Source organism: Mesoplodon mirus, assembly GCF_964341445.2.
Source record: "Mesoplodon mirus genome assembly, chromosome: 9".
NCBI lineage: Eukaryota > Metazoa > Chordata > Mammalia > Artiodactyla > Ziphiidae > Mesoplodon > Mesoplodon mirus.
The window spans coordinates 93,661,377-93,674,003 of record NC_138985.1 but is presented as its reverse complement, the minus strand read 5'-3'; the positions used below and the strand labels follow the sequence as shown (position 1 = coordinate 93,674,003).

At 39.4% G+C, this 12,627-nt stretch overlaps 1 protein-coding gene across 2 annotated transcripts in view; it reads left to right on the top strand.

Moving 5' to 3' along the window:
- COPG2 (COPI coat complex subunit gamma 2) overlaps positions 1–12,627 on the top strand; it is a 138,900-nt gene that overhangs the window by 88,610 nt on the left and 37,663 nt on the right. For both annotated transcript variants that reach the window (XM_082633065.1, XM_082633066.1), the window contains exons 13-20: positions 1,397–1,492; positions 1,790–2,033; positions 4,392–4,467; positions 5,317–5,420; positions 5,909–6,034; positions 6,800–6,862; positions 7,324–7,463; positions 8,027–8,198. In XM_082633065.1, the coding sequence (XP_082489191.1) occupies positions 1,397–1,492; positions 1,790–2,033; positions 4,392–4,467; positions 5,317–5,420; positions 5,909–6,034; positions 6,800–6,862; positions 7,324–7,463; positions 8,027–8,198 (1,021 nt within the window). The remainder of the gene's footprint in view (positions 1–1,396; positions 1,493–1,789; positions 2,034–4,391; positions 4,468–5,316; positions 5,421–5,908; positions 6,035–6,799; positions 6,863–7,323; positions 7,464–8,026; positions 8,199–12,627) is intronic.

Genomic DNA, 12,627 nt, shown 5'->3' with positions numbered 1-12,627 from the left:
CTATCTGGTTGTTGGCAGACAGTTCTCCAGTCTTCCATAAATTTCTTGCATTTCTGCACACCCTGCAAATTAGGCACTAAGTGCCCTTTGTTTCCTACTATACCAGTTTTGTTCCCTTTGTGTAGTGCAAGATCTCTTCCAGTCTCAAAAGATAAAGCATCTCCCTAAAAGTAGTAAATGGCCGTTTTCCATATAGCCCTAGAAGATACAGCTAGTCCTGCCTCTAGAGCAAAAAGCAAACATGCTCATTGCCCAGTATAATAAAGGTAATGTTTCCCTTCTGAATAGAGGACTGGCATGCTTACTGCCCACTGTAAAATATTCAAGTTCCATATCTCAAAATCTCCTGTAATGCAGCCTACTGTGGGCTCAGGTATTATCCGGCCCTTTTTGCATTGTCCTATGGTGATTGGGGCTTAGGAAACTGACCCCCAAATGCTGATATCCTGGCTACTGCTTTTGCTGTGATTAAATAACTGTCTTTCATCTCTGATCCAGGATTCCTGTGTATTCTTCCATCATCCATGAAATTGTAGCAGTCTAACTTGTTAGCTTGCAAGTAGGGTAAAATTTCACACTCTTTTCACTTCTTGACACTGGTCTTTAAAGTTGTGGTAAAAATTTCCTAGAAACCATTTTGTGAAATAGTTCTTTGGTAACTTTCTCTATTTCTTCTATGGAAATCAGTCTTTAAGCTTTTTATCTTTACTGTTCACTTTAAAATTTGTATGTGAAAATTTTAAATGTAAAATTTTAAAATATGCTCAAAGCTTATTTGCTTGGAGCAAAGGGGTGGGGTCTTTTTTTTTAAATTTATTTTATTTATTTATTTATTTTTGGCTGCACCGGGTCTTCATTGCTTGCTCGTGGGCTTTCTCTAGTTGCAGCAAGTGGGGGCTACTCTTCGTTGTGGTGCGTGGGCCTCTCATTGTGGTGGCCTCTCTTGTTGCAGAGCACGGGCTTTAGGCACACAGGCTTCCGTAGTTGTGGTATGTGGGCTCAATAGTTGTGGCTCGCAGGCTCCAGAACACAGGCTCAGCAGCTGTGGCACAAGGGCCCAGCTGCTCCGCGGCATGTGGGATCTTCCCGGACCAGGGCTCGAACCCACGTCCCCTGCATTGGCAGGCGGGCTCTCAATCACTGCGCCACCAGGGAAGCCCTGGGGTCTCTTGAATACACTTCATTTTTACATTGCTTTTTATTTTCCTCTGAGGTCTCTTTTGCTTATCTTTCATGAAGAACCATTATTGTTATTTTAGTTAATTTTAGTGCCTTCTTAGCTTGCAGTAAATAAGTAGCTAAAGTTATAAAGATGAACGTCTTTTCTGTGTTTTCCTCTAGGTGGTAGTTGTAGTCATTATAAAGGTGCATGTCCTTTTTGTTTGTTTTTCTACAGGTGGTGGTTGTACAGGCAATTAGTGCTCTCTGTCAGAAATATCCTCGAAAGCACAGCGTCATGATGACTTTCCTCTCCAACATGCTCCGAGATGACGTAGGTGCACTACTTTTTAATCGTGTGAAGTTGCTGTCTTAAATTCTTATGCCATAGTATTTAAAGCAGCTTGCTTTATCATCTCAGTATGCGTCTCAAATAGTGTGCTGAATTCTGTTTTCTGTCTTATTACTAGACACGCTGTTGCTTTGGCTTTCCCATTTGGAGGAAAAAACGCTTTTGTTTCTTTCATAAGGGAAGGGAAATGAAATCTGAATGTTATAGCATGAGCCTTGGAGTGTAAGCATTTCTCCAAAAAGTGTCCTCAGAATGAATGGCAGTTTTCTCTTTTGCCAGGGAGGCTTTGAATATAAGCGAGCCATTGTGGACTGCATAATCAGCATTGTGGAAGAGAACCCTGAGAGTAAAGAGGCAGGTCTAGCCCACCTTTGTGAATTCATCGAGGACTGTGAACACACTGTTCTGGCTACTAAGATTCTACATTTGTTGGGCAAAGAGGGCCCCAGAACGCCTGTCCCCTCCAAGTATATCCGCTTTATTTTTAATAGGGTGGTACTGGAGAATGAGGCTGTCAGAGCTGGTGAGTCATTGGAACACTAATAATCGTGTAACTGCTGATCTTGTGAAATGCTTATTAACTCAAGGGGGTGGTAATGAAATTGGAAAATGAAGTTGCAACGTCTGTTTGATGGTGGGATCTTGGAGCACACTTAAGCCCCAGATGTACAGCTTTTTCTTTGTATTCCAATTTCCATCCTGATTTCTGCCTGTATCAGAGACAAATAACCCTTGACTTTTGGTATGACAGAAGACTATGATGGCGTCATCCATTTTTTCCGAGTTATGGCCAGAAGTATGAATGTCTGTGAAATTTGTGTGTCTTTCTGCCTCTGTAGTTTTTTTTGTTTTTTTGTGGGTTTTTTTGTGGTATGCGGGCCTCTCACTGCTGTGGCCTCTCCTGTTGCGGAGCACAGGCTCCAGACACGCAGGCTCAGCGGCCATGGCTCACGGGCCCAGCTGCTCTGCGGCATGTGGGATCTTCCCAGACCGGGGCATGAACCCGTGTCCCCTGCATTGGCAGGCGGACTCTCAGCCGCTGTGCCACCAGGGAAGCCCTCTGTAGTTTTTAAGTGACTTTTTAAACAGGTCTTAGGGTTTTTTTTACTTCCTCCTCCCCTTAGCATATGAACTGGTCCAAATCTCCCCTGTTAAAACTATAAGCCTTCCTTTGATCCATTGTCTCTCACTAGCTACTGACCACATTTCCCCTGTTATGTAACCTTGTAGGAGCTATTACTAGCTGCCCCTATGAACTTATTCTCCATTTTCTCTTCAACTCACTATAATCTTGCTCTCTCCCTTAAAAGTCTTCTGAAGCTATTTTTTTTGGAAATTATTTATAAGCTAGTTGGAAAATCAAGTTAGACACTTTAATGTTCTTACCCTTGTTCACCTCAATTTGATGTACTGTTGCCTAAACACTTCATGAAACTCTCTTCCCTTGGTTTCCACAATAGCCTGCATATTTCCATCACTCCTCAGTCTTATTTATAGAGCTTCTCTTCCGTTCCTTAAAACGTTAGTTTTCCTTAGGGGTTTGTCTTCTCAACATACACATTCATTCTGGTGATCATTTCCAGAGCTCTGCTGATATGCTGTGGCATTGCAGTCATGTCTCTTTCGTGAACTTGTATGTCTGGCTATCTAAGGCACTTTAAATTCAGCTTGAAATTCAAACTATCCCAAACAGAAATCCTCACCTATATCATCCACTCAGTTGCAAGGCTAGAACCTTACTCCATTGTTTTATAACCCCCATCTATCCTTTGGCAAAGTTCTTGCCATTCTGTCTCCTCAAAATGCATTTCTTCATTGTCTTTTTTCATAGATTTCCTGAGGGCTGCATTAGGCTCCCATCCATTTCAGATGCCCAACTAGTCTGACTGCTTGTAGTCTCGCCCATATCCAGTATATTCTCCACACTCTGCTACCAAAATGGTCATTAGACATAAAATCTCACAAATTTAGAGTAGTACACTCTGCTACAAATACACAGATTCATCCTGTATTTAACACCCGTTAATAATAGCCTTGAGGTTGAAGCATAACCGAATTTTGTTTTGTCTCTAGTCTCTCACTTTTCTCCTGCTCTCCAGCACAGGTCTAGTGCTTCAGCCTTGCTCAGCTGTGTCCAGTCCCAGGATCTTGCCACACTTTCTTGTCTGGCCTGAGGGCCTTGGTACTTTTTATTCTCTCTCCCTCGAATGCTGTTTTCCTGCCTTTTCCCTCTGGCTAACTCTGTTTGTTCTTCAAACTTTAGCTCAGGTAATAAGTGTCAACTCCTTGTTTGTCTCCTCCTCCTCCAGTTCTGACTTACGTTCCTTTCTCTACTCACGTAGTACCCTGGATATAGTCCTACCATGGACTTTCTGTGCTATGTTGTAACTACCTCTTTACTTACCTGTCTTTCCCACTGGAGTACAACTCCTTGATGTCTTTTGTCTTTCTGCCTCCAGCATCTAGCACAACTCCTGACAAAGGTTAAGTAAGCAGTAAACCTTTGTTGATACACTGAATTTTAATAATAGAGTTTTGGGTTTTTGTTTTTTAATGTGTGGGGCTGGTTGTTTGAGATTAGAGCTTAATTAATCAGTGTGGTATATAAGGAGCTGGACTGGAGGATAGCTCATATAAGGAATACATATGATCCTTTTTCCTCAATGCATGGTGGGTTTTCTTACTCAGAGCTCTCTTGGGTCTGCTGATTTCTATTTATGCTTAAATGGATCAAGGAAATAAGATCAAGAAACTCACAATAAAACAATAAGAGTTTATTCCAACTGAACACGGGAAACTCCCCTAATTTTTTTTTTTAATGATTACTGCTTGACTCTGAGAAGCCAATATTCATCTTGTTTCATTTTATGCTCCATTATAGCTGCTGTGAGCGCTTTGGCTAAATTTGGGGCTCAGAATGAGAATCTTCTCCCGAGTATCCTGGTACTCTTACAAAGGTAATTAAAAGAATGTCTTTTTCTTTTCTTTTCTTTTCTTTTTAAAATAAGAATGCCATGTGGCTGAATAGAGAATTCCTCATTGTACCATATCAAAATGCATTGCAGGACCTAAGAGTAGAGCTGATGGAGTCAGGGCAAATGGCATTTTTCTTGTTCTTCTGGTAATTTTGCATGTGCTAAGTACATGTAAAATTTGACTTCTAATTTCTCTTGCATGATTTTGAGAAAGTGACTTAAATACATGTGCCTCAATTTGTATAACAGGGACCAACTTCAAAGAGATTCACTATGTAGAGTTGAAAATACCAGCTTTTCATGGTCTCCTTGACTCCCTATTTGATGAGGAAAAAACTTGCTTTAGCAAACACTCTGTGATTACATCTTGTAATTGAAGCAGAAAAATTACAAGCCAAAGGCTGGCTGGTTTAAATCAAATAAATTGCCATTTGAGTGATACCAATGCCTGGATTTGGAATGCTTTTTAGTATCCTTGGAAAGTATAATATTACCATTTTAAAATTATATTCGAAGTCTAAATCTTTACCAGGGTCATGTGGTTGCAGATCCAAGAACAGACTCCAAACTGCTATCTTTTGTTATTGTGTCCTTCCTAATTATTTTAATGCCTACTTATGTAGTGCTTCTGATTCATAATGACACCATTTCTTTACCAATTGAGAACAGTACCCAATATTTGTGGAGATTTTAGGATCCACTGTTGGCTGTTGTTGAGCTCTTTTATAAAGGCAGTATCAGATGGCCTGGATCGTGTCCTTTAGGTATAGTGGTAGAGCTATTGGAAATCGTTATGGTGCTGTGACATGCACCTTCTGTATCCCTGGACAGGTGTATGATGGATACTGACGATGAGGTACGGGATAGAGCTACCTTCTATCTGAATGTGCTGCAGCAGAGGCAGATGGCGCTGAATGCTACATATATCTTCAATGGTCAGTGAGAGCCAAGAATGGAGACAAGTACACTTTTGTTCCACAAATGGTGTCTGAGAAGCATATCCATGATGATTTGCATATGAGCTGGCTTCACTAGGCAAAATGCTTGGTTTCTGTCTTTGAATGCACTTCCATTTCTAGGGAGACCTAAAGTATGTAAAACCCCAAAGAATATTGCTTTTTCTGGTCCTCCTTGAGCTCCCTCTTGGATGGGTTTACCTTTTTTCCCTTATGCCATCATCGTTTCCGTGTGTCTCCGTTGCTTTGTTTTCTGGAAGATACTTCTATTTTGTTGAAAATTCCTATGCTGTGCTCCTTATGCTTCCTTGGATGAAATTAAAGAGCCTTTATTTTTTATTATTTAGGTTATAAAATCTGTGGTTATAGTTTTCTTTAGAAAGCTTAGATAAATGTTACAAATCTGGGCCTATCTGGGTCCTAGGATTGGCAAGAAGTTATAGTGCTGAGAGTTTTCTGTTTCATAGGTCTGACAGTCTCTGTACCAGGGATGGAGAAAGCCTTACACCAGTACACACTGGAGCCTTCAGAAAAGCCCTTTGATATGAAATCTATTCCTCTTGCTATGGCTGCTGTCTTTGAACAGAAAGCAGGTAAGGGGAACACTGTTAGTTTTTCTATGTATAAGTAGTTTTACACCAGTAAAATACACTGTTAGCATATTTTCTTTAATATTTCTTTTAATGGTCACTGCTTCTAATCTTATAGAACTAAGATGGATGACACTTTTTAAATTAGGGTTTTAAAATTTTTTTCCTTGTTTTCTCATGAAAGCAAGAATATGAAATGTGACTCAGATTGAAAGTTTTCTTTTTTAATGCTAAGTGTTACAGCGTTTGAAGTTAGTTGTCACCGTGTGTTTCAGAGCAGTAATTGTGCTGTCACCTCTTATTTTTATTTTCCGATGTTAGTTAACTTCTTAGTTAATTAATTTTTCTGTTGGAGGCTTAAAAAAATAAAGGAACAAAGTGTGTAGTGCTTAGAACCGAAAATGAAAGAGCTTATGCTTTCAACATTTTCAGGTTTTTTTGTTGGTACTATATAAGTAGTTTTTCCTATTTGAATCATGAGATTTGTTTTATAAACTGTTCCTCCTTTTAAGAGTAATTAAAGAAAACATTCCAGTCCATTAAAGCAAATTTTGTATTTTTAGGACTTACTTTATTATTTTGTAAAATATGTTCACTAAATACGTTTTGAGTGTCCCTCCAAAAAAGATGACAGAGAACCTCCCGGTATGATTCAGCAATAGCTCTTTATGTTTATCTGCTTGACGTTTCTGTCCTCATCTCCTGTCTGCATGTTTGGCTTGATAGTAGGAGGGAAGCTCACTTGATTGCTCATACTTGTCTTTGTAGAAATCACACTGATGGCTACTAAGCCCGAGAAGTTGGCTCCTTCCAGGCAAGACATTTTCCAAGGTATGATGATTTGATGTGTAGAAGCAGTAGCCTAGCACCCGAGGCATTGTAAGTATAATGAAGGCCACTACTTTTGTTCAATTTGATTAATTCTCAGTACGGGAGATCGTTGTATGGCCGAATATTGATTGTCCTAGCTTACAGTTGGCGGGCGCTACCTGGAGTCTGTGGGACATTCCATTTCCAGTTGCCAGCTTACGGAGAATGCTGTTCTTACTCTGTATCAGGGAACTCAAATTCTATGAAATTAGGAATTAAGTTTGTTTGTCTGTTTGTTGCTTTTAGTAATTGAGTGTATAAACTCTTACTTAAAAGATTATTTCACTAAAGCTTGGGGACACATTAGTTGAGTGTTCAACTATTAGTAAGACTATAGAAACTTAAAACATTTTAGACACCCAGAGTAATGTCTTCCCCGTCTTTTACTTTCCTCCTCCTTTTCTTTCCTTTTTTCTTGATAGAACAACTGGCTGTCATTCCTGAGTTTATGAATCTAGGACCCTTGTTCAAGTCTTCTGAGCCTGTTCAACTTACAGAAGCAGAGACAGAATATTTTGTTCGTTGTATCAAGCACATGTTTACCAATCATATTGTGTTCCAGGTGAGATAAGCGCCAGAACTGGCTCTAGTAAAGGGTTTAGTATTAATCCCCTTTTAGTTTATGATTCTTGTTCCTTTTATAGAGAAGCAAATTTAGCAGCGTATCTGGTTTTCTTTCCTAACTCCATAGTTGTAGAGATGGATGGGTAGCTTTTGATGATTTAAATTTAAAAAGACATAAAACTGAAATGTCTGAAGAAGTTGGACAGCATAAAGTATAACCTGTGGAAAAAATAATCATCATTTAATATCAGGGTAAAATAAGTGTGTCGTTCCAAGAACTTGGATTTCAGTTTGGTTCTCAGACAGCTATCAGACTTCTACCATCTTGTTTGGTAGAACTCAATCTCAGGAAGGAGGAAAAAACTGGTTAATATAAACAAAAAAGACCTCAAGAATAAGGTTATCCTCGTTGCCTCAGGAAAAATCTTAGGGGGAGACATGCATGGTGTTTAGAAAGTATAGAAGGTTCCAGAACTCAGTCGTGGGTTACGGGTGGGAAGGAACAACTTGCTTGAAAACAGTTCTTCTCCTTCGTAACTTTCCTATTTGCTGACTTTTCAGTTTGACTGTACCAATACTCTCAATGACCAGCTACTGGAGAAAGTGACAGTGCAGGTGGAACCATCAGATTCCTATGAAGTGCTGTGTTGTATCCCAGTCCCCAGCCTACCTTATAATCAACCAGGAATATGCTACACTCTTGTTCGTTTACCTGATGATGACTCTACAGCAGGTACTAACACACAGAATGGAAGAGATATGATTAAGAGTGCATTACCACTTGAGCTCTTAAATGTCTGGACAGATGTTTGGGGTTCAAGAATTTGTTTCTTTTCCGGAATTAAATGATGGTATATTTATATTTATAAAATGAGTTACTGCTTATAGAAATATTAATTTTATAACCAAGTTTCTGAGTAAAATATGCTGGACATTTAATTGTAAAACAGAAACTGGATGTATACAGTGGTAGCCCAAAAAGGAACTCAGACTTTCTGTTGGAACAGTGTCACCACTAGTGAGGGTTCATATACCTGATGTCTCCTATGAAGGATCATGGCCTGCTTCTCCCTGATGTTTCTTTCCAGGGCATCCTAAGGACTTTTTACTTAGTAGATCCGTGGCATCATAAAATGTATTGTTTTTAAGGGTCCTATAACACAAGGCAAGTGTCTAAGAGTATGTCTCAGCCTAATGAGTGGCTTAGCCAACATCTGTGTATCCACATTTGAGAAGGGCTTGTAATCTCCTTGACCTGAATGCAATCTTGGGGGTGGGGTGGAGTGGGGAAGGCCTGTGAAGGAGAGCCAATTGCTAGTGCCAGTGGTATTTACAAATTGGGGGTTTGAGATCTTCTAACCTATGAATGTCAAGTATTTGTTGTACTTGATTTCTTTTCCCATTTTTCCCACCTGAGTTCTTTTCTTCCCATATTCACTGCAGAGTTTCCACAACTGTTACCCAGTTTTCACTGAAATAAGCACACACATCGCACTTACATTTTGAACGATTTTTATTACTAGTACAGGAAAAAACAACTTCTACTACTAATACAGGAAAAAACAATTTTTACTACTAATACAGGAAAAATCAGATAGAAGTTAACAAATACTGGGAAAGTTACAGAGTTACAAGAAATCGTAAAAGCACTAGTAAATAGTTATCCCTGGTCATCATTCATTACATTTGGGGCTTAACCTGTCTTCCCTTAGCCCCTCTCCCAACTCCCTTTTTAGATGTTGGTTCTGGGAGCCCCTGCCCAATCTTACCTGTGTTGGATGATAGACCAGGCTACTCAACTCTAGCACGAGGTAGATTCAAGTTGGCACCATTGCTGGGTCTGAACCCCAGGTTGTTCCCTCTGGCCCTGGGTGGACCTGCAGTTGCGGCCACCCTGGATCCATAAGCCCCTGGGTAGGAAGGCACTTTCCTATCTGGCCTCCACTAGTTCTCCTTCGAGCATTAGGCCATCCAACTTTAACCTTTAATTACCTCCTTTATCCCTTTCTAAGGTTTCTCTTATTCCATTCCCTTTTAGCTTCACTTTCTTTCCTGGTCTGTTTCCCTCTGGTTAGATTTGGCTTATGTCCACCAGCCAGTAATTAAGCTGGCTGTACTCTTATGTAAATAAAACTAGTTTTATTTACCCTTATTCTAACCCAGTATCTGGGCCCAGTCTTAATGTAGCCCTATGGCTTCTGCCATCATCCTGGGATACACCATACTTCTTCAGTTTTTTCCAGTAGCCACCTCTCCATATTTCAAAATTCTAACCCCATTTTACTTCCCACTAAGTTCCTATTTTTTAAGGGATGCCATTACTTCGCCACTTAATTTTGGAAGCAAAATGCTGAACTCATTGGTTAAAGAATCAAGCTCTCCCCAATTGAGAATACTAGCTCCTCCCATTTCCCCAGGTTCACTTGGATAACTGATAACTCAGGTGCCTCACACCCCACGGAGTGGTTCTAACAGAATACAATAAATACAATTTTACAATATCAAAATACATAAAACAACAATATTGAAATTACAGAAGTTACATATAGTATAGGAGAAAACAACAACAACAGAAAACATTTCTACTAAGACAGAAAGCATAGGGAGGTTTTCTTACCCCTCCTTACTACGGAGTTAATTTCTTTTTAAAATACAGATCTTACAAATTAGCCCAGAGGTTTCAACCTTTGGTCTGCTGGCTATGGACTCTTTTGCTTGATGGGTGTTAGTATTTTGTCTATAAAAATTTGTCATTTGGAGAATTTTCTTTCTTTTCTGTTAAATTCAAAGGGTTTGCTGGTTGGTGTTAAAACTTAGTTATAAACTCTTGTGATTGCATCTTGGAGAAAAGAAATGGAATTCTTCCAATGGAAGTCTCAACACTTGGACTTTTAAAATTTTGTTAGTAGTCGATTTTACATTTTACCTATCATTTACCTGCTTTAAAAAAAACTCCTTTCTATTCTTTAGTCTTTGTTAGAAACTCTAAAATTTTTAATCCATGGCCAATCCAAAGTCTTTGCTGTGCAATGAATAGAAGTGAAATACCAGGGCATAGGTGGTAATAAGAGTCTTTTCCACATGCCTTCCTTTCAGCATTTTCCCATTGCAGATATTCTGAATTTTACCAATCACCTGAAGATCTATACATCAATCACCTCTGCTTGTCTCATCTCAGAAAATATATTTTCCATATAGTCACAGAAAAAAAACAGAAATTCTATAGATTGTGATTTCCTTCAACTTGAAAACTGTATAAAATAGAAAGTAATGTAGGTTTTGGAGATAGATAAATTCGATTTGAATTCTGACTCTGTTACACACTGAGTGTGTAATCATAGGCAAGTTATTTGATCTCTAAACCTTCTAGGATTGTTGTAAGGATAAAATGAAATTAAGTAACGTGATTAGCGTGGTGCCAGACACCTAGTAAATACTTAATAGATAGAGGCTATTATTGTTTCAATTCTGAAACTATCCACTTTCTCCTTTTATCCTCTTTAACAATCAAGTCGTTCACAGTTCAAAAGACACCCACCCACCCACCCATCTCCTCAGAAAGTTATTCCATCAACTGTTCTTACCTTTTCTGTATCTTTAAACTTTCCCACTCCTCCTTACTTTATAAGTATACAAAAAATCTATGCCATCTGAAAAAATTTACTTTAACTCAACATCAAGGTATTACCATAACTCCTTCCCTGAAATCTTGGGCAAATTGTGGAAAGAGTAATGAACATCATATAAGTCTCAGTTTAGTTAGGCCTACTTATCTTCCATCCTCCAGCGACTACTCTTTACTGAAAATTTTCTAGAAAAGCCTTCAAGGCAGCATGCTTTCTTAGTGTCCTTTCTCATCCAGCAACGCTCCTTCCTCTGAATGTTTATTACACCAGTAAGAACATATATATGCAACATTCTACAAATTTTTCCCCACTTTGGACCTCTGTAATGACTCTACCTTTTTGCTTTATTACTTACTCAGAACCATTCTAATCCCTATATTGCTTTTATTATTGAACTCTTGGTCCTCATTGCATCATTATTTCTCATTTCAACAAATTTAGATAACTCATTTAAATAGCCTTCAATAGAAAATATCCATACTAAGATCAAGTTTAATAGGACATGTATATAAGTTTCTCTCTTTTTTTTTTTTTTTTTGCGGTACGCAGGCCTCTCACTGTTGTGGCCTCTCCCGTCGCGGGGCACAGGCTCCGGACGCGCAGGCTCAGCGGCCATGGCTCACGGGCCCAGCCGCTCTGCGGCATGTGGGATCTTCCCGGACCGGGGCACGAACCCGCGTCCCCTGCATCGGCAGGCGGACTCTCCACCACTGCGCCCCCAGGGAAGCCCCTCTTTCTGTTTTTCACTAGGGATGCTGCCTCCCATTTAACAATTCATAACTCTTTCATATTATACATACCTACTGCAGTTCTTGCAGTTCTACACGTCCTTAAACCTTTATCTTAATGAGCTACCACCACAGGATCCCGATGGGCTCCAGTCTCTTCGCTGAATCTGTTGTCTCCATTCCATTATTTGCTATTCAGTATTAGCCATATTAACTCCTGACATTCTGAATTAAATCCACAACTTCAGTTAAGTAAAATTTACCTGTTTTTTTACTTTGACTCACCTCCAACCACTCACTGGGATCCATATTAATGACCCTTGGTGAAACTTTGCATTCTTCCAAGCTAAGCACGTAATCTGAATTTTTACTCAAATGCTAAAAAAGCAGGATAGGTTGAACATTACTATTTAGCCACCATTTCCCCTACCTTTATCACTAGAATTTGTATCAGCCTAGCTGTAGAATCCATATTCCTCCAAATCTGACCCGTTAATGAGACTGGCCAAGATTCCAGTTTGAGACCTCATTCACCTGTTCATTCATCTTGCAACCAACCTCCCTTTCCTCAAACACACTGAAATTTCTAACACACTGAAATTTCTAACATTTCCTCTGTGCTGACTTTGAACCTGTTTTCCTGTCCTATTTCATGTTCCCGTTTCACACCATCATCGATAGCTGTCATCTTCATTGATGCCTTTCTTAAATGATAACATCTCTCCAGAATGCAATGTAAACACGGCATATCCACTCATTTCCTTTTTCCCCATCTTGTAGCCTTAGAAAAACCCTCTGCTTGTTGGTA